We start from the raw sequence: 24,772 nt of genomic DNA, 5'->3' as shown, positions 1-24,772 counted from the left end.
AGGCTAACGACTTTAAGAGAAACCAAGAAATCACAAAACAAAACCAAAAGAATAAAAAAATGGAAGATAATATGAAATATCTCATTGGAAAAACAATTGACCTGGAAAATAGATCCAGGAGAGACAATTTAAAAATTATGGGACTACCTGGAAGCCATGATCAAAAAACAGAGCCTAGACATCATCTTTCATGAAATTATCAAGGAAAACTGCCCTGATATTCTAGAACCAGAGGGTAAAATAAATATTGAAAGAATCCACCAATCACCACCAGAAAGAGATCCAAAAAGAGAAACTCCTAGGAACATTGTGGCCAAATTCCAGAGTTCCCTGGTCAAGGAGAAAATATTGCAAGCAGCTAGAAAGAAACAATTCAAGTATTGTGGAAATACAATCAGGATAACACAAGATCTAGCACCCTCTACATTAAGGGATCAAAAAGCGTGGAACAGGATATTCCAGAAGTCAAAGGAACTAGGACTAAAACCAAGAATCACCTACCCAGCAAAACTGAGTATAATACTTCAGGAGAAAAAATGGTCTTTCAATGAAATAGAGGATTTTCAAATTTTCTTGATGAAAAGACCAGAGCTGAAAAGAAAATTTGACTTTCTAACACAAGAATGAAGAGAACCATGAAAAGGTAAACAGCAAAGAGAAGTCATAAGGGACTTACTAAAGTTGAACTGTTTACATTCCTACATGGAAAGACAATATTTGTAACTCTTGAGACTTTTCAGTATCTGGGTAGTGGGTGGGATTACACACACACACACACAGAGTGCACAGAGTGAATTGAAGAGGATGGGATCATATCTTAAAAAAATGAAATTAAGCAGTGAGAGAGAAATATACTGGGAGGAGAAAGGGAGAAATGGAATGGGGCAAATTATCTCTCATAAAAGAGGCAAGCAAAAGACTTTTTAGTGGAGGGAAAAAGAGGGGAGGTGAGAGAAAAACATGAAGTTCACTCTCATCACATTCCACTAAAGGAAGGAATAAAATGCACACTGATTTTGGTATGAAAACCTATTTACAATACAGGAAAGTAGGGGAGAAGGGGAAAAGCAGGGTGGGGGGGATGAAGGAAGGGAGGGCAATGGGAGGAGGGAGCAATTTGAAGTCAACACTCTTGGGGAGGGACAGGATCAAAAGAGAGAACAGAAGCAATGGGGGACAGGATAGGATGGAGGGGAATATAGTTAGTCTAACACAACACGACTATTATGGAAGTCATTTGCAAAACTACACAGATATGGCCTATATTGAATTGCTTGCCTTCCAAAAGGAATGGGTGGGGAGGGAGGGATGAAGAGAAGTTGGAACTCAAAGTTTTAGGAACAACTGTCAAGTTCTGTTCTTGCTACTAGGAACTAAGAAATACAGGTAAAAGGGTATAGAAAGTTATCTGGCCCTACAAGACAAAAGAGAGGATGGGGACAAGGGAAGGAAGGGATGATAGAAGAGACGGCTGATTGGTGATAGGGGCAATTAGAATGCTCGGTGTTTTGGGGTGCGGGGAGGGGACAAATGGGTAGAAAATTTGGAACCCAAAATTTTGTGAAAATGAATGTTAAAAGTTAAATAAATAAATTTGAAATGAAAAAAAAATACTCTAAAAACCTATTGATTAGAGAAATGCATGTTCAAACAACTCTGAGGTACAGATTGGCTAACATGAAAAAAAATGACAAATGTTGAAGGGGATATGAAAAAATAGGTACACTAATATACTGCTGGAGTTGTAACTAGTCTAACCATTCTGGAAAACAATTTGGAACTATGCCCAAAGGACTATAAAACTATGCATATTCTCTGACCCAGAAATAACACTAAATACTAAATTTATTTAATAAAATAATAAAAAATGGTTCAGTGGCATTCATGCCTTTCTTCTCCTAGTATTTTTTAACATTGCAGCTATCTCCTTTTCTCCCTCAACAAAAAATAAAAGATAAACACACATATCGAAACAAATGAGCAAATAAAACCACACATCAGCTATAATCAAAAACATGTCTCAATCTAGTATCTAACGTTTTCAAAACAAACTTACCTTAATCTACAGAAACTCATGCTATTTTGGCAGTTTCTGGGTTTTCATAATAATAACTTAAAAAGAAGGCAGTGAGATCTGGCATGTGAACAGTAATGCAAAATCCACCTGAGGATTCTTTGGGCACCACCATCACCACCATACCACCTCCTGTCAAATGTCATCTTGTTTATGTTCCAGTAATGAAAATTAACTTTACTTCTTAATAATTTTATTTCCTAATCAAACTAATTTAAAATGTATGTATTTTTAATACACATTACCAAATAAACATATAATACAATACAAAATTGAAGATGTGTTTTGGATCATCCATGCTATTGCTTTTCTGTTGTAAGATACTTCCACATTCAAGCATACTGTTTGACAGAAACCAAGGAAACAGAATTGAGCAATATAAAGGGCTTTATGAGTTGAAATATTTGACTTGGACCAGAGAATTTTGCATGAGGGCAGTTTAGTAAGGCATGAGACAAACAGAATTCTATTCTAACCTCTATCATTATATGATTTGAGTTACATTATCTCTGGATTTCAGTTTCTCCATCTCATTAATTTCAGAAGGTTTGGTGGGGGTTTTTTTTCTAAAAAGCAAATCTCCTAATCACTACTGTTCCCTATGGCCACTCAACAGGAAGTGAGCATATAAAGAGCCAAAAGCTTCCAAGAAGAGAGCTTAATTACCAAGAGGCATCTGTGGGTGGCACTCCGCAGGAAATGTAATTAAAAAGTACATTAGCATTAGATTGGGTAATACACGGGAGAGGGGGTTGTGTGTGTGTGATAATATTCATTTTACAAAGTTACCTGGCTGAAGACGTACGCCATGATTTCAGTGAAATTCTCCTTTTCCAGAAAGATTCAACCAACCCTGGGTACTATTCCAGCTATAATGTGTATGTGTGGTCCCACTTACCCCTGCCCACCTTTCCTCTACCCCACCCCACTCCTCACTGCCTGTTGAGGAAATCATAGAAGGGAACTGCTAACAGAGAAACTAAACATTAAGGTGTCTACTTTCTGTGACCCCTTTAGAATGACTAGTTTTTTCCCTGATGGAATCAGAGAAGCTGGTTGCCACCAGATAGCCACAGAGAGGCCATGCCTTTGGTTTTTAAAAAGCAAGCCTGCCAATCCTGAGAGACAGCTGAGAGTCTGAGGAAGAAGCAATTTTGTAAACTGTGATCCTTGGCAGAAGGGATCCCTACCAGAAGGGTAGTGGCGAGAAGGGGAGAACAAATTTATCTCCCCAGCCCCTGGCCATGGTGTCTTGCAAAAGATCTTGGATGGGATGGAGAAGACAGATTCAGAATAAGGCAGTGAAAGCTGCTTGGAGGATTATGACTGGGGCAACAGAAAAGAAAGCCAGCTATGGATACTAGAAAGTAGTAGACCTGGAAATCAGTAATCACTCTGCCCAGGGAACCCAGTTGAACAAACCACCCCACAGAGATGCTGTGCCCATAAATGAGCAACATGGGAACACCATGAGAAGAAAATGGACAGCAGAGCCCCATAATACTGAGTCAAATGAAAGAGGAAGAAAAGCAGAGAAGTAGGAGGGAATCACTTAGCAAGAAGAGCCATCTCTTCCTCAGACATTAGAGTAAGGGAAGAAAGGATGGAATTAATGGAGGGTTTTGAGTTGCAGAGGAAATAAAGGAACTCAGAATGGAGAGCTTTGATTTTCTTGTCTTTTTTAATTTTTAAATGTACTTTAAATTTAAACACAAAATAAGAAAAGTTTAGATTTTCTAAGTGAAATAGGAGGAAAGGTCATCTGCTGAGAGAAGCAGAAGCTGAGAAAGTTTCCTGAAAGAAGAAAAGGTTAGGACACAGGTGAGTGTGTTAGAGTCCATTCGAGAAGAATAAGGGAATTTCCAGGTTGCATTGAGGACCCAGTGAAGGCTGGATAGCATGAATCTGTAGTGGACCTGGCTGGAAGGCTTATATAATGTTTTTCAACAGTAGCATTCAAGTAGGAGTGAAGGGAAGTGGAAAGGTGATCAAGGTTTGAAAACTGGCAGGTGATGAACAAAGAAGGCAAAGGATTCAAGGGTAGAGTACAGTGTACAGATAATTGAACTGAGCGACTACAGGGTCAAGATTGTGAAGAGAAGAAACTGAGGCAGGTGTAATAGTTCAGAGGAAGAGAGATGGATGAAAAATCACAGTGAAGAGGAACACTAGTATTAGAAGGAATAAGGCAGAGGGGAAAATGGAAAAAGAGGAAATTAAGAATTCAAGATCATGGAGATTGCACAACTATGGGGGTATTAAGATCTCAAGTATGATAATATCTGAGTAGTTGACATGGAATAAATGATAGAGAACAGTGATGAAATGGGAAGAAAAGACACGGACATTAGCATCCCCAAATATGAGGACAGGAAAGGGTATAGAGGAAGATTATGAACCAGGGACAAAACTCCTTGAGAAAAGAGTGAGGGAAACCTGGACAACTTTTAGAATTAAAATAACAATATTTTAACTTGAAAATTCTCTATAAGGAAAAAGACAAAAATGATAATTATATGCAAATACATTTTTAGTAATTTTATCTCACACATCTGGAAATGGTACTCAGGATAATTCTAGTGTATAACAAAGTTCCCAGGAAGATTTCAGACAACACCTAAAAATAACTAGGGAGACAGAGCAAAATCTAATAAGCTATTACAGATAAAAAGTTACCAAAACACCAACAGCACATCTATGAATTCTTCTAAGCAAAGGAGAATTGAATATATCAAGAGAGAAGCTACACAGAGATTAAGAAGCATTGGGATGAATCAAGTCAACCTAACCAAGACACATAGGTGGAAAAAAATTGAAATTGCAATAGACAAAGAAGTAAATCAGAACTATGACTGGTTCAAGGTTATCATTGAAGGAAAAGCCTGAATCTTTTTTTTTTTTTTTAGATAAAAAACTACCAGAGAGTTTATGGCTGTAAAAATAAGGCTGAATTTTTTTAATTAATGCTTCACATCTCCACCCTAAGTGCTTTGGCCTTTCTAAAGGCAGGTGTCAATTTTCATTCATTTTCCCTCTACATAGAAGAGGAAAATTCTGTAACTTAACTGATACCAGCATCTTGAATGTGATTTGAAAGTCACACAAAAAAAAATAAAACAATTTTGCAACAGGGAAATGTGAAAAAAACAAATCTTTCAAGGTCAGTTTTTTAAATTTAAAGTTCATTTTAATGTAATTAATTAAAATTAATTTTAAATGTAACTTTAAAATTACAATGCTCTATATGTTTGGGTTTTTTTAAGTTCAGCACATATAAAGTGTCAGCAACCACTAATACAGGAGTTCTTAACCTGAAGTTCCCGGACCCATGAACAGATTTCTAGGGGTCCACAAACATGAATGAGAAAACAATTGCATCTTTATTTTCACTAAACACTAAAGAAATTTAGCATTTCCCTCAATTATTTTAAAACATTATTCTGAGAAGGGGTCTATAGTTTTCATCAGACTGCCAAAAGGACCCTTGACACACTCAGAAAAAAAGATAAATAATGACATAAGAAGGAGAAGAAGAAGCCTATTTTCTCCTATACTGAATCACCATCCTTGTGCTTTTAATGAACTGCTGCAAGATTTTCCCTCTAATGTTAATCTATTATCAATCAGTATGTATTTCTTGATTATCTACTATGAGCCAGGTTCTTTGTTAGGTGCCAGGGATCTAAAGGACAAATGCAAGACATAATTTCCCCTAAAGGAGCTTATATTGTAACAGGGAAAACAACAGGGATATTATACGTAGTTTTACATAAAACCTGGGGCCTATGATTTTTAAAAAATGTATTTTGATAACTGTATTTCAATGTAATTGGGGTTTCCTCTGTATTTTTAGGTATTTTATGCATTTAAAAAACATTATTCTGAGAAGGGATCCATGACACAAAAAAGATTAAGCATCCCATACCTTAAGGAGAAAGTACTAGAAGCTAGGGGGACTAGCAAAGGCCTTCAGAACAATGTTGTGCTTAAGCTCAGTCTTGAAAGAAGAGGCAGAAGAAAGGAGAAAGAACATTTCAGGCATGGAGAAGAGCCAGTACAAGGGCAGAGAAATGAGAGATGAAGTGTAATGTGTGACAAACAGCACAGTCAGTTTGGCCCAACTATTGAGTATATGGAGGGTAATAATATATATGAAGGTTGGAAAGGCAGGTGGGGTCAAGTTGTGAAATTTAAATCCAAACAGAGGAGTTTATATTTAATCCTAAAGGTAGTAAATGGCCACTGGAATTAACTTAGTAGTAAAATTATATAGTCAGACTTGTGCTTTAAGAAAATCAGTAAAATCAAGAAAAACAGTAGCTAAGGGAACATACATGTAAGATGTTGTGGAGATAGATAAATATTATAAGATTTGAGCACATAATTAAATATGTTGGATGAAAAGTACAGTGACAATGAGGTTGTAAACCTGGGGGACTCTAAGGATGCTGATGCCCTCAAAAGTACCAGGGAAGTCCAGAAGAGTGATAAATTCTAAAAGGAAAAACGAGTTTTGGATTGGATAGGTTGAATTTGAAATACTTATGGGACATCCAGTATAAAATATTCAACAATCCACTGTTGGTGTGAATGCTCATAACAGAGATGATAGATAGAAAAAGAGAGAGAGAGAGAGAGGGAGAGAGAGAGAGAGAGAGAAATCTGGCCTCATCTTTACAGAGATATTAATCAACCATAGCAGAGCTGATGGGGTCAAGAACTGAGACTGTAGAGAAATGATATAAGAGAATCCAAGACAGAGTCTACATGTAACTGAAGAAGATTCAGCAATGGAGATTTGAAAAGGACAAGTCAGACAGGCAGGAGGAAAGCCAGAAGAACAATGTCATGAAAACCCAGAAAAGAAAATGGATTCAGGGAGAACAGAGTATTCAGGAAGAGAGAGTGTTCAAAATGTCAAATGCTGCAGAGACATTAAAAAGGATGAGAACTGAATAAAAGCCAAGAGATTTGACATTTGAGAGATCACCGGTAACTCTAAAGAAAGCAGTTTTGTATTTGAGAAATGTGGTTGGGAGCCAGAGTGCAAAGGATTAAGGAGTGAGGGAGAAAAGGAGTGGAGGCCACAAGTGAAAAATAAATTTATGATACAATCCGACAGCTTTCACATCCAGTTACAATTTATACTTAAGATACATAGCTACCTTAGAATTAACGCAACATCATTTCATTCCTGTTAAGTTCAGTCATGATGTCAATGACACATTTTCTTATGTAACACTATACTAAATGCCAAAATCATACTGAAATGAACTGATTATTTTCCAAAATAAATTGGTAATTCTGTTTCAAAGTTGTGTAAAAAAGGAAAAGAGAGAAAAAAGGAAGGAGATTGGGAAGGAAGAAAAAAAGCCAAATAAATCATTCAAACTTTTTAGTTCAAATTGTTAATTCATAGCACTGGGTTGTTACCATTAGCAGGTTTCAATCCTCATAAAAGTATTTTTATAGTATATGTAACTTGGAAACAAAGCTAAGTCACTTTTTTATACAGTAGTTTCATACAATGCAGTCTGGTAAGATACAATGTCATTCTGTTTGTTAAAACCAACAGCTGAAGGTTCTTAGCATTATTATAAGAAAAATTGGTTTCTCAGTCATTAAGGAGAGGCTTTGAAAGCAGCTATTATTCAGTTGAACAGACTACACTTATATCAGAAAACATTTTCTGGAGTGCTAAGCATTGTATATTCATAGCAGTATTAATCTTGTGCATATCTGAATGTTGCTTCATAAACCAGCATTTGTTATTTCTGCTTGTTAAAAATTCAGTCTTTTCATTTGACTAGCCTATAAATATACACACACACCCCCATTCTCACCACCACCCCCAATCATCCTCACACATATATACAAACCCCACCATACTAATATGGAGCAATTAAAATGTTTTTATTTTACCTGAAATTTTGATGAATTTTCTTGAAGAATTCAATTTAGGAAAAACCCTAACTGGTAGTTTCTAAAAGAAGAAGGAGGGGGAAAAAAAATCTTAAAATTAAAAATTTTCCTCAACTAAGTTACCAGCATGGTGCTTACAAGAATCAGAATCAAAAAATCTTTTGAGTAATCAAACAGATCACAGCAGATCAGCTCTCGGTGAACCCAGCCCCTCCTGTTTCTAAGGAGGAGTGACCACTAACATAGACATATGTAATTGGAACAAGAATTCCTAGATTTGCTCTCATGTGATCTCAGTTTTGTGGGTCAGCCCTCAGATATGTCATCACTAATATCCAGTCTCTTAAAATAAATACAACCTAATCAAGAGTTAATTGTTTGGGGTGTGGGAGAGAAGAGTTAATTGTTCAAAGGGGCAGAAGGATTAAAGAAAAAAGAAGTTCAGGACTTTACAGAGCTGGGCCTTCTATGCTCATCTAACAAAGACAAGATTCAAACAAGTTAAGTGAAGGATCTAGGTTTGAAGTCCCAAAGTCAATATTATGACTTGGAAGTCATAATATACTAGAGAAAAGTCACTGACAATTATATGTATCTTTCTTTGAGACTCAGTGACCTGATTTTTTTTTCAACCCTCATACTAACTTTCAAGCCCCTGATTTTGACTGTCAAAATAAGCCCCACCACTGCCTTTAATTTATCAATTTCAAATAACTGAAATGCAATGAGAAAATGCAAACTAGAGTTAATAGTCTTCCTACTTTTTTTTCTTTTCTGCATACTAAAAGAAGCCTCATCATGGAACTTGGGTATTTTCCTGTCACTTCTTTCATTATGATCTTGGTAACTGATTACCTGTTCAATAGACAAGGAAAGAGAACAACAATGGGACACCCTTAAACACAGGAACTTTCTCATTCTCCCCTCCAGTGAAAGTTCTAGGTTCAATAGCTTTGTCCATAACACAAAAGAACCAAAAAAAGTTGCATTCTGAAAGATGAACACATTTGCCTACTTTGCCACCAGTTGAACATTTGTAAATCTCTCACTGCCCCAATCACCTGCATACAGTAAGCTTTTAACAGAAATATAGGTGAATCTGGGAGTCTGACAACCCCAAACCACAGCTTACACTAAACTTGAAAGAAGATTCTTGGTTGCACCAGGACTGTGACCATAGCTAAAGTGTGGAATTCAAAATCCATCAAGAACGAGAGCTTGAACTCTCTCACAATATTTGGCCTAAGTCTCCCACAGATTTACTTCATCTACTTCAGGATGACAATGTAGTACACCTGGCCAGAAGTACATCTCAATTAGAAAGGAGATTACCAAGAGTGTAGGGCTAAGAGACACTTTGTATAACCTCAAATAGGTCCCTTAACTTCTCTTTGCCCTAAATCATCCAATGGCGATAATCCCTGCCATATTTAATGGCAGGGATTAGCTTTTAGGGACAAGTGATATAGGAGATATGAAAGCACTTTGTAAAGTTAAAAGGCAAAATATAAGATAGTAATAAAATTTCTGAATAAGGATTTTCCTTTTTATTGATCTTTTCTCTTCACATCAACTTTATTTCTGACTACACATCCATCTCTCTTTTTCTAGTCAGTATAACAAAGATTAAAAAATTGTTCAGCAAAAAACAATGAGACAACCATGTCTGACACTACATGATATTCTCCACATCCAATGCCCCACCCCTATCTGTTTAAAAAAAAAAAGCAAAATTTCTCAACTCAGTAAAAAAAAATTTTTTTAAATACAACTTATTTTTGTTGTTTGGTTGTGTCCCACTCTTTATGACCATGTTTTCTTGGCAGAGATACTAGAGTAGTTTGCTATTTTCTTCTCTAGCTCATTTTACAGAGGAGGAAATTGAGGCAAATAGGGTTAAGTGACTTACCCAGGGTCACACCACTAATAAGTGTCTGAGGCTGGATTTGAACTCATGAAGAGGAGTCTTCTTAATTCCAGGCCCAGCACTCTATCTAGTGGATCACCTAGCTGCCCATACCAGAGTGCTGTCCCCCTTCAAAATCAGTATTTCTGCAATTCACTGTTACTATCCTTGCCCATAACATTTTTGGAAGCCCCTCTTTCAAAACTGTCTTTGGAGACTGTGGCATGTTTTTTTTGAAAACTCTCAATAATGGCAAATCATCCTTACAGGGAGGAGTTTGAATGGAGCAATGAAAAGTCATTTGGTATTAAGGCTAAGCGGGGCATCAAAACGAATACTACTCTTTTTGGTTAAATACAGGATGTATTAAATAATGAGACTGACATACTTGTGTAGCTTACAAGCTGGCCGTGTGCAAAGTTAACTCAGCTGGAACATACCTGGGTTCCCACCATGACTGTTTGGAAACTCACTTGCCCATGTGTAAGTTCTATAATGATTGCTGTAAAACTGATCACATCACATTCATAAATTTCAGTGATATACTGGAGAGTCAGCTGTCTTCTGATTCTTTTAAGACAGGTCTGGAATCAAATCACAGCCCCTGGAGGCAGACAAAGTACTGAGAAGTTCTTTATTCCACCAGTAGTGCAATAATATCCCCTTGACATCACTCTGACCTACATTTTATTTCCTTTCCTCACTTTCTGAAGCCCTTAGAAGCCCTGCACCAGTTTGTTTTTTTTTTTTTTTTGAAAGAAAAAGAAAACTAACTGCCTGGGATGTTTACCTACTCAGGACCTAGACGAGACTGAATGACATAGTGAAAAGAACACTAAACTAGAAAACAGAAGACCCAGATTCTTCTCTTAGAGCTACCACTAACTCTATCTGACACAGCTCTTCACAGCCTCTTTGAGTTTAGGTTTCCTCAGCACATCAAAGTTCTAATAGTCTATAACTTCTATTCAGCATCATATTCAGTATCACCATCCAATACTGGTTTCATTTCCCCAAGTCAGTACATTTTCACTGAATGTAGCACATAGCACAATGCCCAGCACATATTTGGTCGTTTTGGTTGTGTCCTGAGCCCATTTGGGATTTCCCTGGCAAAGATACTAGAGTGTACTGGCCATTTCCTTCTCAAAAAACAGAGGTGAAAGGGTCATTTGATAAATCAAATTGTAATGCAATAGTCGTAGTCCCTGGTTAAGTAACAGGAATAAGCTTACACTAAGATCAAAAGCCCGATTTTCACTGCTTCCATCCAGCCACCCCGACATCCCCACTCCAAACCCCCATTAATACTCCTTTGCTTCTCCCATCCCTATGACTAACATTAAGAGAAACATCAATAATAGCCTTTCCTTCATTGAATAAATGGCTATTTAGAAACGGAATCATGTATTTCAACATTCCATTTTCATGAACTCTTGAGTCTCTCCCATTTCCCCCATTTCCCTGAAGCTATATTCTTCAATAATTTTCCTTGGACACTTCAAGTATCCTCCTACATTAGGTCAATTATCTCAGGAACACATCTAGGCAGCCAGTAATCCCTCTCTCAAAAGAAAGAGGTGAAAATACATACCTCCAGGGATAGCCTCACCCATATTCTTGCACATAAATGCAGGTGAATTTAGAGCAAACATGTCCTACTGAGTAAGAAGGGATCCTCTGTCTAAACTTCTCCTATTGCTATATTCCATTATGCAAGGATCATTTAGCTTAGCCCCAAATGAAACAGGTTTCTGCATTCCTGACAGACTTTTCCTTGTGTGAGGTTGTGTGCTGAACCAGAAGGGATAAAGAAAAGAGGAACCTGGGATCTCTGCCATGTTGGAATTCTTCTGATGTTTCAGCTGAGATGAAGAGACTAAATAAAAATTACACTAAAAAGTTAAGTTTGAAATAAGGAAAGGAACTGAAATCACATTGTATTCTAGCAAAGGGCAACATCGATTTGTTTACCAATTGGGGGCTAAGAATCCTGAATCTTAACAGGAATGGATGAAATCCCTGGAAGGTTTCTCAAATGCAGGTTCCCAATTAGTAGCATTTAATGCAACCAAAACTCTGATTGCTTATGTGACCCTGACAGAGAGCACAGGTCTCTAATTCATTTGGATATTTTGAAAAATATTGGCATACATGAGAATAGTTTCTAATTACTCTACCTTTGTACAGGGAAGCCATTCCACACATGTAAATACGAAACTCTAGCTATTTAACTATTAAACACTGATACAATACTATTATTTCATTTTACAAGTGGGGCATTTGAGGCACAGGACATACATAATATCTTGTCCAAGATCTCTCCTTTAGAATTTTACGATCATAGATTAGACTGAGATCTTAAAAATAATCCAGGACAGAGGTGTCAAACTCCCCACCCAAGGACTCCAAATCATATTTAAATGTAATTGGGAAATAACAAAATAAATAAAAATATAATATAACATAGTTAATGTGTAGATTTCTAAATCAATGTGGCCACAGGGATCCTTTACTATTTGAGTTCGACCCCACAGCTCTGGTCCAACCTCTTCCTTTTACAGATGTAAAGAGGCCCCAAAGAAGCTAAATGACTTACTCAGCATCACATGGGTGTAACTGGAAGAACCAGGGTTTACAACGTGGGTCTTCTGATGCCAAACCCTGGGCTTCCTACTGTACTGGAAGTAGCTAGGTAGCCCAGTAGATAAGAGTACTAGACCTAGAATCCAGAAGACCTGAATTCAAATTCAACCTCAGACACTAGTTGTGTGACCCTGGACAAGTCACTTAACCTATCTTCCTCATCTGTAAAATAGAGATAATAATACCTACTTCACAGGGTTTTTGAGCTTCAACAAGAAAACAAGCAAATCTTAAAGCTCTATAAATGCGAACTATTATTATTACCACATAATCTCCAAATCATTTGCATAATTCTGCCACTGTCCTTTCCAAGCATATTCTGTAAAAAAGACTGGCACCTCCCTAGTCCAGAAAAAGAAAAATGCTGAATATAGGAGAAGGCAGGGAGGGAAGGAAAGAGATAGTAAATGTGAACGATTACTTATTCTTACTTACAGGTGAATTATGCATCTTTTCCTAGGGTTTCTAACCAGCATTTATGAGTAAATACCTTGGGGAAAACTATTTCCAGAAAATAATTTTTAAAATGGCATTTCTATAGCAATTTAAGATCCTTTCTCCACAAAACGTACATTGTTCCATACGTACTCCCATCTCTACTGCTCATTCTCCTAACACTATTTAAATCAGAGAGGGGTAGAGAAGGAATGTGAGAACGGCAGTATGGACTAAGGGGAGGGACTCAACATATACCCATAACCTTCAAATGTGTGGCATAGACAGAACCAAAACTGCAGCCAGGTAGTAACAAGCTGGCAAAGGAATGAAAAGCCCAAACAGAGACACCTGCAGTCCCCAATAATGAACCTGCTACACACCCATCTACCAGTTGTAGTAAAAGGAAACAAAGAAAACCTGATACCCCAATGACAAATGTAATTTGTATTGACAACCAGATATGACCATAACTAAAACACACAAAGTTAATTTGCCTAATGAGCCTTTTAAACAACCTTCCATAGGATTAGGGATGTAACAGTACTATGCCACATAAAAGTTGGGGAAACAAGGGAGTTTCTGATGGAATACCACCCACCCACCTAAGACCTACAAAGATTAGGGATATGCTTGAAGGGAGACCAGACTAGTACTATGATGGAAGTAAACAGCCTGACCTGATTAAAGCTGGACTCTTTAGCCATTAAAGGAATTTTGAATTGAGTATTACCCCCTAAAGAATGAAATATTGAAAGAATGCACTGAAATCTACCCTTAAGCAATGAAACAGAAGTCTAGCCAAAAATTCAGTCTTGTGATCCTGCCTTTTAATCAGCAGAGGCTTTACACGTAACTTGTTAAACCTGCCTACTAGCCTTCTTCAGCCCCAGTCCTTTCATAGCTCACTTTCCATTCCCAAGCATCACAACAATATACCAGTCAGTCTGAAAAATTCAAAAGATTATTCTGGTAGAAGCAGAGATGCTGCTAGGCAACAATTTCAATCACAAAGGAAAAAGGCATTATATATTTATTAAAACAAGGAAATGCAACCTACTGTTTACTAAGAGAGCAGAAATTCTGAACTCCTGTGGTCACTCGGACTAAAAGCCTAAAACAATAGGATGAAGGCTTACTAATGACTAATGACTTACTAATTACTAAAGGCTTACTAATAAACACAACTTTAAAAGAAAGGAACATGCAAATAACAGAGATACCCTACAAGACACCTAATTAGGTAAATTACAATTTTCTTGGGCTCCTAAATGCTAGCTCTTACAGGACTCTTGGGCTTAAGAGTCCTGGCCATTTTGACAACATTAAAACATCAGAGTTTTAAATAATATCCTGGGAACCTATAGAATAGTTAAAAATAAAGGTCATTTCTTGACCCTAATAAACAAGAAATGAGTTTTAAATGCTTTCCAAGAGTCTAGACAAAGGAACTTAATGATATAGATAAATGAGTTATCTGAGCCTGATATAAGCTAAAATGAACATCAAAACAATAAAGAATCATGAGATTTCAGGAAATTGGAAAGAAAGGCTCCAGACTTGATAAAGGAATTTCCCATTTTAAGTTATTTCTTAGACGCTTTTCTTTATTAGCTTCAAAGTCAAGGTCAGGTAATCTCTAACTCTATGGCTTATACTATGTGAATGTCATGTTAACAGTAAAATATGTGTGAAATAAGATTAAACAGTCTCATAAAAAGCACTGCAGCACTTCTAAGAAACAATCCTTTGATCTCAAGGGCTTATACTCTACATGGTCCATTAACTAAATTCAGAGTAACTCAAAACTGACTTTCCTGAAAACATTATCTACTTCTCTTTTCTCTTCTCTACCACCGCAAACTTGAAAGCACCTTGGATTGTATTTAAGTTCAACACAATCCAAACACAAACACTTCATTAAAGATTTTTCCTAGCATCCCCAAGAGCTTCCCAGATGAGTTTAAGAAAACTTAGAAAATTTAAAACTATTAAGTTTTAATATAATAAACTATTAAAACTATTAACTATAAATGTATATTATGCTAAATAGCAAACGAGTGACCTGCAGGAATGGGCCAAAGGCAGTGGGGAAAATCACTAAAGCATTAGACAAGATTACTTTTCATCGGAAGAAAGCTCCTCTTCCTCTCACCACTACTGAGCAACTCATCTTTTCACTCACATCCCCACCTCACACTCAGGTACTTAGTATGCTCAAGATGCCTCAAAGACTTATGGGAAAATCCCCTCCCAAGGCATTCCAAAATTAACTCTTTTCCTTCAAAAGATCTGTCCTCTTGTTGCTTTTTCTAAGTGGCAGAAAAGTAATTCTGACTACACAATTGACTTTCCTAAAGCCTCGGTTTAACCTTGTTGTCCTGATACTAATGATTGACTTTAGTCATGGCCCGTATTACCTTAAGGCTCAAATCTAAAATTCTTTATCTTTTATAACCTGACCCTCTCCTACCTTCCTAATCTTTTGCACGAAGCTGCATATACACTATACATACACATACACACACACACACACACACACACACACACACACACATATTCTTCCCTCCATATACTGTAATGATCCAGTGACACTGACCTCCTAAGTTGTTCTTCAACTGTACTCCATCTCCTGAACTTGTGAATGGTCACTGGCTGTCATCCTGTAACTAGAATTATCTCCCTTATCATCTCTGTTTCCTCAGTTCCCTAGTTTCCTTCAAGTTTCATCCAAAGTCTCACCTTTAGCAAGAAGCCTTTCCTGGTCTGCTTTAAACTTAGTACCTGCAATTTTTCTTCAACTTATCCTGTATGTGTCTTCTTCATTCATAGCTGTTTGCATCTTGTCTCTCCCATTAGACTGAGCACTTTGAGAGAGGGCATGCTTTTTTGCCTTCCTTTGTAATCTCCAGTTTTTATCGCAGTGTCTAGCAAGTACAGGAATTTAATAAATACAAACTGACTTAATCTGGCACCAAGATATGAATGACCCCTAGGCCAGGGGTGGTGAACCTGTGGCCTCAAGGTTACATGTGGCCCTTAGGTCTTCAAGTGCAGCCCTTTGACTGAATCCAAACTTCACAGGACAAATCAGGATTTGTTGAATAACTAAAATACTTAGTTAACTTATTAACTACCTCCTACATGCACAAATGATTGGTAATGAAAAGAAAGTAAATATCTATAGACCATGATCCTTGAGCTTAACAGAGGTACAATGACATAGAAGAAATTGGATAGGTTTACAACAAATAACAGAATTGCATGAAAATGAATTGAGAGGAGAGAGACCAGGAGGCAGATAGGTCAGGTAGACTATTACAATTGCATATGTGAAATATAACTGTGATGAGAGTCTGAATGGACTGAAACGGAGACAGTGAAATGGAGACAGAATCTATCTGTTGGAGGTAGACTTAGTAACTTGGTTGGAGGCAGAGAGCAAGGAAAGGAGAGGGCAAGATCACGTCTCAAAGATTTCAAAATGGGTGCCTGGGGAAATGGTGGCACCTTCAACAAAAATAGATTGTCGTGCAGGGTAGATGACTAGTTCAGGATCAGACATGCTGACTGTGAGATGTTGATACAATATGCAGGTGGAGATGTCCCTCAAGTCAGTGGAGGGTTAAAGAGTTGGGAGTACAGGGCAGGTAGGTGGCCCAGTGGATATAGGACCAGACCTGGAGTCAGGAAGACCTGAGTTCAAATCCTGCCTCAGACACTTACAAGCTGTGTGATCCTGGGCAAATCACTTAACTTGTCTGCCTCAATTCCTCATCTGTAAAATGAGTTGGAAACCACTCCAGTATCCTGGCCAAGAACTAAGTAGGGTTAGGAAATTACTGAACAACTGAAATGGAACTCAGGTTATGGATTGAGATAGAGACTCTCAAGTCTTTTGTAAAGAGGTGATAAATTTCAGTTATGAGAACTGATAAAATGGCCATAGGTGAAAGTGGAGAGACAGAGAAAATGGGCTGAAACAGAGCCTTCAGTGACTCCCACATTTAGGGGGCTATAGAAGGATACAGAACCAATGAAAGACCAAAAAGGATATATGACAGAAGAGCAACTCTTACTGAAGTAAAGAGAGAACACCAACAGTGTTGTGCTACACAAAGGTCAAAGAAGGATGAAGACTGAGAAAAGGCAAAGTAGGTAGTGGTGAGTCACACAGAGAAAGCAGTTTCAGCAGCATGTGAAGACAGAAAGAAATGTATAGGGAGTCAAGTTATAAGTTCATGTTGAGCAATTAAAGGTAGCAAAGGTGGATATGTAGAAGTTTGGCAGTGAAGTAAAGGAAAGAAAGGGTACAGCAGTTTCAGGAGGTAACAGGAAAAATGAAAGAGTTTTTGGACTGAGTCATAAAAATAATAACCCATATCTACATAGTGTTCCAAAATTTATGAAATGTTTCCCTCACAAAAACTCTAAGGTAAGTCAAATATCACTATTCCCCTTTTACTTACGGGAAAACTAAAAGTTTACAGAGGGTAACACAGACAGTGTCACAGCTAGTAAGTGTCACATATGAAAAATTAACCCAGTTCTCTCAAATCTAAATTCAATGGTCTTTTCACTTCATCACACTTTCTCTGGCCAAGTTTTCTCAACCACTTAACGTGGGGGTTGAATTAGATGATCTAATGGTCCTTTCCAGTTCTAAGACTTTTTTATAGAAGGCAGGTAGCACGGAGTCAGTGAACCTGAGTTCATATCTGGCCTTGGACACATACGAGCTACATGAACCTGGGTAAGACACAACTGCTTCAGTTTCCTTAACAGTAAAATGAAGATAATAATAGCACCTACCCTGCAGGGCTCCTGTAAGGATCAGATGAGATAATTTGTTAAGCAGGCACTATATAAACACTTATTCTCTTTCATTCCCCTCCTTCCCCCTGCATGTAGGCAACGACGAATCATTGAAAGTTTCTGGACACAGGAACATTTATGGAAGTTTACAAAGGTAGGCATATGCAGGAAAGAATGAAAAGGGGAAGTAAGTGGAAGCACAGAGATCAATTAGATTATTGTAATAATCCTGGCATGAAGTGATTTGAGGGCCTGAAGGAATGACAGTTGAAATGAAAAAGAAAGGACTGATGTAAGAAAGACTGAAACAAGATATACACATAGCTGATTCAATATGAGTGAATGGAGCAGAAGGCCAACAACACTGAGGCAGGCAAAGTAACTAGAAATCTATACATATCCGTTAACATCACATATTACACATATCCATTAATAAAAACGGTGATGATGACAATAAATAGCTAATGTTTACTTGGTAGGCATTATTTCCTTTGATCCTCACAACAAAAAGGTGCTATTTTTACACCTATTTTACAGATGAGAAAACTGAAGCTGAGAAAGGATAAAAGATGTGCCCTGGGTCACACAACTAGTAAGGGTCTGAAGCAGAGATCAAACTCAGGGCTTCCTAACTCCAAGTCCAAAATTCTACTCACTATGGCAACCTAAAGTTTCTGAAACAGTTTGCTGCTTCTTCTTAAGATTGATAATTTTGGGGGGTATGTCTAAGTTAACATTCAAACAAATGAGTATCACACATTGGGGAAATCCCATAATCAATCCTAGTCATGAGAATTATATGAAGTTTCAATACACACACACACCAGCGCAAAATTATAGCTGAGAGTGTAGCACTACTACACATTAACACTGATAGCTTATTACACAAACTGGTAATGGAACACACTAACCCTTAATTTTTAGTGTACAGAGATTTACCTGAAATAAATGTGCCATTGAAAGATCTGCAGTAAGATGATAAAATTAAATAATTCTTATCAGTGTCACTAGTGAAGAACTTAAATTGCTAAAAGTATTATCTGCTCTACTAATTTTTTTCTTTCTCTAATGAAGACTTCTGTCATATGTGATTGACTCTGACAAGAACGACTGTGACCCTGACAGAATTTACAAATAGGATCAGGGTAAAAAGCCAGACTATAAAGGATACAAATTACTAACGTAAACAGTAGCCTAAACACAAATGATAAGGAGGTGGTCACCTGCCGTATTAGGTAAGTTTTACATTCTTCAAAGAGAAAATGTACTCAGATAGGTTTTTTACATATAAAAATAGTAAAAAGAGTTTAAGGAAAAACAGAACACAAGAAAGAAATCACCACAGTTCCATAACATCCAGGCCAAGATGGAGATCAGTCTGGCTACCCCCTCACTTGGTCATGAGTCAAAGAAGACGAGTCTACTAGTAACTACTTCTGTCACTGTTGTTTGACATCTCTAACCTCAGTTTTCTCATCTGTAATATGAGTGGACTATATAGTCCCTAAAATCCCTTTTTAGAGTAAATTCAAGAGAAGATGCTTTCCCTATTTTTGTCTTTCATTTGATAAAGGAGCTCCTCTCCCTTTATAAAACACCTTTTACCAGAAATAAAACACTTTCACATTTTTGGAAGATACAATATTTAATATCATTTCATCAATATGTCACTCACCAGAAAGGACTGACCATTGTGCTGTGTTAAAGACTAGGGATTTTTAAAATAGTAAACACTGATGCTATTCTAAGCAGATAAGAAGTTCAGCCTAAATTCTTGTGATGGATGATTTATTTGAAGGGAATAATAATTTTTGCATATACATGGCACAAATTAATTATATACAGTACACTTTCCATGATAAAAGTTATGCTGCTGTTCACAGAAAGGTATCAATTTAAGATACATAATAGTAAGCTAAAATATACACATGGGGGTAAGAGTAAGAACCAAATGGCCTTTTTAATTATTTAATAACCTCTGGATGTATTTCAAAGAATACTGATAATTTAATGTTCAAAAAGTTTTTAATAAACAAACTTCTAGTAAAGTTAATCAAAATATTTATAATACTATTCAATAGTTGCACAATATTTCCAATATACAATCAAGAAGATGCACAGTACAACACTTAATAGGAAAAAAAAATCTATTGCACCCACAATCAAAAATGTTTCACTTCCTTATTTTTTGGATGCTGCACTACCATATTTATATAAACATTTACAACACTTTAGTAAACACAAAAGTTCTAAATGTGATGCAGCATAATGAGCGGAGGAGGGGTGAACCTCACTTTTCAAAGTGAATGTTAAGTGTCCATATACAGTGCCATTTACTCCAAGCTGATTTATAAGTCATAAACCATTATTCCTATTGTGAACAAACAACACACTTTCCCTGTCCCATGTTTAGAAGACTAATATTCCTTTGTTATACACAACCGGTATTCAGCACTCCAAACAGGCCTGTAGCAGAATGCCAATGCTGGCCTTCTGTCTCAGTGCTTGACATAACCTGACGTCTTATGAAAATCTATTTTTCATTTCAGTGTCCTGTTAAATAATCTTGGGTAGAGTCCGACGCAAATGAATCTGCATCTTCGTTATCTGAATCATCACTGCTGTCATCAGCAGCCGGTTCTCCTGTGAGTGCTATCCGAGCATAATCATCAGTGTCTATAGATTTGCAAAAATGAATAGCATATTTCAGTTTTTCCTCTAGTACTTGTTTACAGGAATACCTTGGTAACTTCAGCAAAAAGAAGCATGTGTATGACTCTGGAAGGAAGTGGTCTGGGGGATTGTACTTATCCAAAACCTATTAGTAAAAAAAAGATGAATTTAGACCACATAGCAAAGAATAATTATGACATTCAAAAAACTTTTTAAAAAATCATGATATTAGCCAAAGCAACACATAAACCAAAATATCTGATTTTATATAAATATAAAATACATAACATGCAACAAGTTTAACATTAGTCTCCTTTTTTTCTATTTCTGGTTAATTTTTCTCTGTTCTAGATCACTTGGACATTTTTATTAGCTGTAGCATAATACTGGTGCTTTGAATTATTCTACTTTCACTAAACTCTGGACATTGGAAATTATAATGTAAAGGGAACTAAACTTATAGATACAACATTTTTTTTTAATGTTATTTATTTTCAGTGTTCTACAATCATTATCATATAACTTAGATTTTTTTCCCCTCCTTCCTCCTTCTTCTCCCCTACTTCTCCCCTCCCTCCTCGAGATGGCAAACAGTTTTTTATAGGATCTACACATACATTCCTATTAAACACATTTTCACCATAGTCACATTGCACAGAAGAATTAAAATGAATGGGAGAAATCATATAACAAACAAAAAAGTAGTACAAAAGAAAATTATCTGCTACATTCTGCGATTGAATTCCATAGTTCTTTCTCTGGATGTTGGAAGACATTTTGTCTTAAAAGATCATTGGGAATTTTTTTAAGTCCTTGCATTGCAATGAAGTTCCAAGTCTACCAGAAAAAAAAAAACTCCTCATACACTGTGGTTGTTGCTGTGTGCAAAGTTCTCCTGGTTCTGCTCCTTTCACTCAGCGTCAGATCATATAAGTCTTTCCAGGCCTCTCTGAAGTCTTCCTGTTCATCATTTCTTATAGCGCAATAGTATTCCATTACATTCACATACCACAATTTATTCAGCCATTCCCCAATTGATAGGCATCCCCTTGATTTCCAGTTTTTGGCCACCACAAAGAGTGCTGCTATAAATATTTTTGTACATGTGGGACCCTTTCCCATTTTTATGATCTCGTGGGGATACAGTCCTAGAAACAGTATTGCTGGGTCAAAGGGCATGCACATTTTTGTGGCCCTTTGGGCATAGTTCCAAATTGCTCTCCAGAATGGCTGAATCAGCTCACAGCTCCACCAACAACGAATTAGTGTTCCAACTCTCCCACATCTTCTCCAGAATTTATCATCTTCCTGTTTTGTCATGTTAGCCAATCTGATAGGTGTGATGTGGTATCTCAGAGTTGTTCTGATTTGCATCTCTCTAATCAATAGTGATTTAGAGCATTTTTTCATATGACTATAGATATCTTTAATTCTTCCTGTGAAAACTGCCTGTTCATATCTTTTGGCCATGTATCAACTGGGGAATGACTTGTATTTTTGTACATTTGACTCAGTTCTCTATACATTTTAGAAATGAGGCTTTATCACAGACACTAGCTGCAAAAATTCTTTTCCAATTTTCTGCTTCCCTCCTAATCTTGGTTGCATTGAGTTTGGTTGTGCAAAAACTTTTCAGTTTAATTATCCATTCTGCACTACATAATGCTTTCTATCTCATTTAGTCAAAAATTTTTGCTTCCTCCATAAATCTGATAAATACACTGTTCCTTGCTCCACTAATTTGTTTATGATATGTCTTTATAAGTAGATCATGTATCCATTTGGACTTTATTCTTGTGTATGGTTCCAGGCATTGGTCTATGTCTAGTTTCCACCACAATGTTATCCAGTTTTCCCAGCAATTTTTGTTGTTATTCCAGAAGCTGGGGTCCTTACCTTTATCAAAAAGCAGATTGCTATATTTATTGACTACTGTGTCTTGAGTACCTAGCTTATTCCACTGGTCTACCCTTCTGTTTCTTAGTCAATACCAAGTGGTTTTGATAACTGCTGCTTTATAATACAATTTGAGATCTGGTAGGGCTAAGTCACCTTCCCTAGCATTTCTTTTTATTAGTTCCCTTGATATTCTGGACCTTTTAGACACAACTTTTTTTAAATGGAAACTTACTGAGTTACTTTAAAAAGAAAAATTACTAAAATTATATTTGTGGCTGAGTTTAAAAAAATCTCAAAAAAAGGGCAACAAATAGTAAATTACTGCTCCTGCATTCGTCACTTAACTTCTTGCTTGAACAGCTGGGACTCTCTAATGTGTGGAGGATACCAATTATAAAACATATAATCTCAAGTCAAGTGAGGGATATTTGGAACAAGTCTCCACTTCAGTCTCCCATGGGTGGGGAAAGAAATATGAAAGCTCATCAGCATGGATCAATAAGCTCAATAAATAATAATAATAATGATAGCTTCTGCCCCTCAAAAATCTAGGAAACAACCTAGAAAAGCAAGTGCAGAATGGAAATCAGAGACTCTGTGAGAGGAAAACTAATATTTCAAAGCACTTTCTGATTTGACAACACATTTCAAAATTGTGGATTTGGGGGGGAAACTGGTCAAAGGATAGCTTGAGAATCAGGAATCAGGGACCTCCAAATCTTACAGATGTCCTAGAATCATCCAGAAAAAAAGTGGCATGAAATATTCTTGGAGAGTACTCTCAAATATGATCCTTCAATAGATCTATTTTTCCCTTAAAATGGAATCCCATTCCACAAAGCGTAATGAGGTTTGGGGACTAAGGCACCATATCTTAATTTCACATAGAGACCCAAAAGTATTAGCATTTAGATACCCTGGATAATTCATCTTTTCAACACATTATCTAGTACATAGTAGGCACTTAAAAATGCTTGACTATTTCATTTAATATAATATCCCTGTGGAGAGGTAAAATTCATTTTACAGCCAGAAAGACTATGGCACAGAACTTACTATAGTTAACAATGATTCAAACTCAAAACTAACATTTTCTATAACTTTCTGATTTTCTAGGTCACATGATCTATGATCCTCAATGAAAAAAATGCATTAAAAAAAACCTATAGAAAACATATACATCAGTTAGTACATATATGGTACTTTAACAAAGCTGTAAAACTTCAGCGTATGCCGATATCCAGATTTAAACAGAACTTTAAGCTATGAAGGACACTTTCCTCACAACTCTGTGGGGCACACAGTACATCTCCATTTTACAGAACAGGAAGCTAAATTCTGAGATCTTAAGTGAATTACCCATGCCCACACAACTAACCCCTGAGACAGGACTAATGTTTAACTTGAACCACTGTCTCATGACTCTGCTCTATCCCTGACACCATGATATCTTCTAAATGGTGGTCAGATAGATTACAAAAAAGTAAGAGAATGGCCTTATTCAGCCTTCAAGATTTACGGAATCAATAGGGGTATGTGATATTTTTCAGATGTTTTAAACTACAAGAAAGAAGAAGACATCCAAAAATACTGAAGAAATATAAAAAGATTTAAAAGGAGCTAGTCCAAACCTGTGAGATCCACCAGTGACAATACAATCTATTAAAAACTACTTCAAGATATGCATAGCCAGAATAGTAGACACCTTTTCATTTTCCTAAATGTATTTATCCAAGTTATTCCTGTTGAATATTATTTATTAAATGAATTTTTAAGTCCATGAAGGAACACCCTCCTACTGTCAAAGAATTCTTGCTTTCAATCACCAACACCATCAACCTTACCTGAATAACAAAGTCTCTGCCTCTGAAATCAGCAATTGTTCTAGGAAGTCGTGTTCTGCCCCAGACAAAACGGAGGAAGAGAGAGCGCTCTGTATTAGAGAAGGATTCCATCACTTCCCAGAACCACTGGATCAAAGAGGCAGTGGGTTCAATTCCTTTATATGTGGCTACAGATTTTAAAAGATGCAGCGGAATATCAGGGCTCCCACATACCTGGGAAAACAATGTCTCATTAAAATTCATTGAAAATTTTCAAGTTTTTGTATTTTCCATGCAAAAACTAATTCTCTTCTTCCTTGGAAGTTTTACAGGACTAACGCACATTACCTGTTATTATTGGTGAGACATTTAATAACTGCTTGACTCCAGAGATTTAAGTGTTACAGACATGCTAGATTTATTAATTTTTCTTTTTGTTAGCACTACGTATCCAATTTAACTTTGTTTTTAGCTTCAATTAACATGCATGCATACACTTTAGGTCTGCAAACGAGAGCTTAAACAAAAACCAAAGTCAGAACAATGTTTTGGTTCATCAAGAGCCTATATTCACCTATA

At 36.7% G+C, this 24,772-nt stretch overlaps 2 protein-coding genes across 6 annotated transcripts in view; both read right to left on the bottom strand.

Annotated features, from left to right (window-relative positions):
• The window catches only part of OCA2 (OCA2 melanosomal transmembrane protein), a 656,645-nt gene extending 637,220 nt beyond the window's left edge, over positions 1-19,425 (bottom strand). The window contains exons 1-2 of the mRNA XM_072614578.1: positions 9,129-19,425; positions 7,997-8,057 (exon numbers count right to left, since the gene is read on the bottom strand). The gene's annotated coding sequence lies outside the window, so the exon portion shown is untranslated. The remainder of the gene's footprint in view (positions 1-7,996; positions 8,058-9,128) is intronic.
• Positions 19,426-19,569: 144 nt separating this feature from the next.
• Positions 19,570-24,772, bottom strand: part of HERC2 (HECT and RLD domain containing E3 ubiquitin protein ligase 2) — a 229,202-nt gene continuing 223,999 nt past the window's right edge. For 4 of the 5 annotated variants that reach the window (XM_072614576.1, XM_072614573.1, XM_072614575.1 and 1 more), the window contains 2 exons: positions 24,215-24,427; positions 19,570-20,616 (listed from right to left, as the gene is read on the bottom strand). In XM_072614576.1, coding sequence (XP_072470677.1) covers positions 20,344-20,616; positions 24,215-24,427 — 486 coding nt within the window. In that variant the 3' untranslated portion in view covers positions 19,570-20,343. The other variant, XM_072614577.1, reaches the window with a different exon arrangement.

The sequence above is a fragment of the Notamacropus eugenii genome, chromosome 5 (assembly GCF_028372415.1).
Source record: "Notamacropus eugenii isolate mMacEug1 chromosome 5, mMacEug1.pri_v2, whole genome shotgun sequence".
NCBI classification, from domain to species: domain Eukaryota; kingdom Metazoa; phylum Chordata; class Mammalia; order Diprotodontia; family Macropodidae; genus Notamacropus; species Notamacropus eugenii.
The sequence above is the reverse complement of the archived record's forward strand: the minus strand, read 5'-3'. Positions and strand labels throughout refer to the sequence as shown.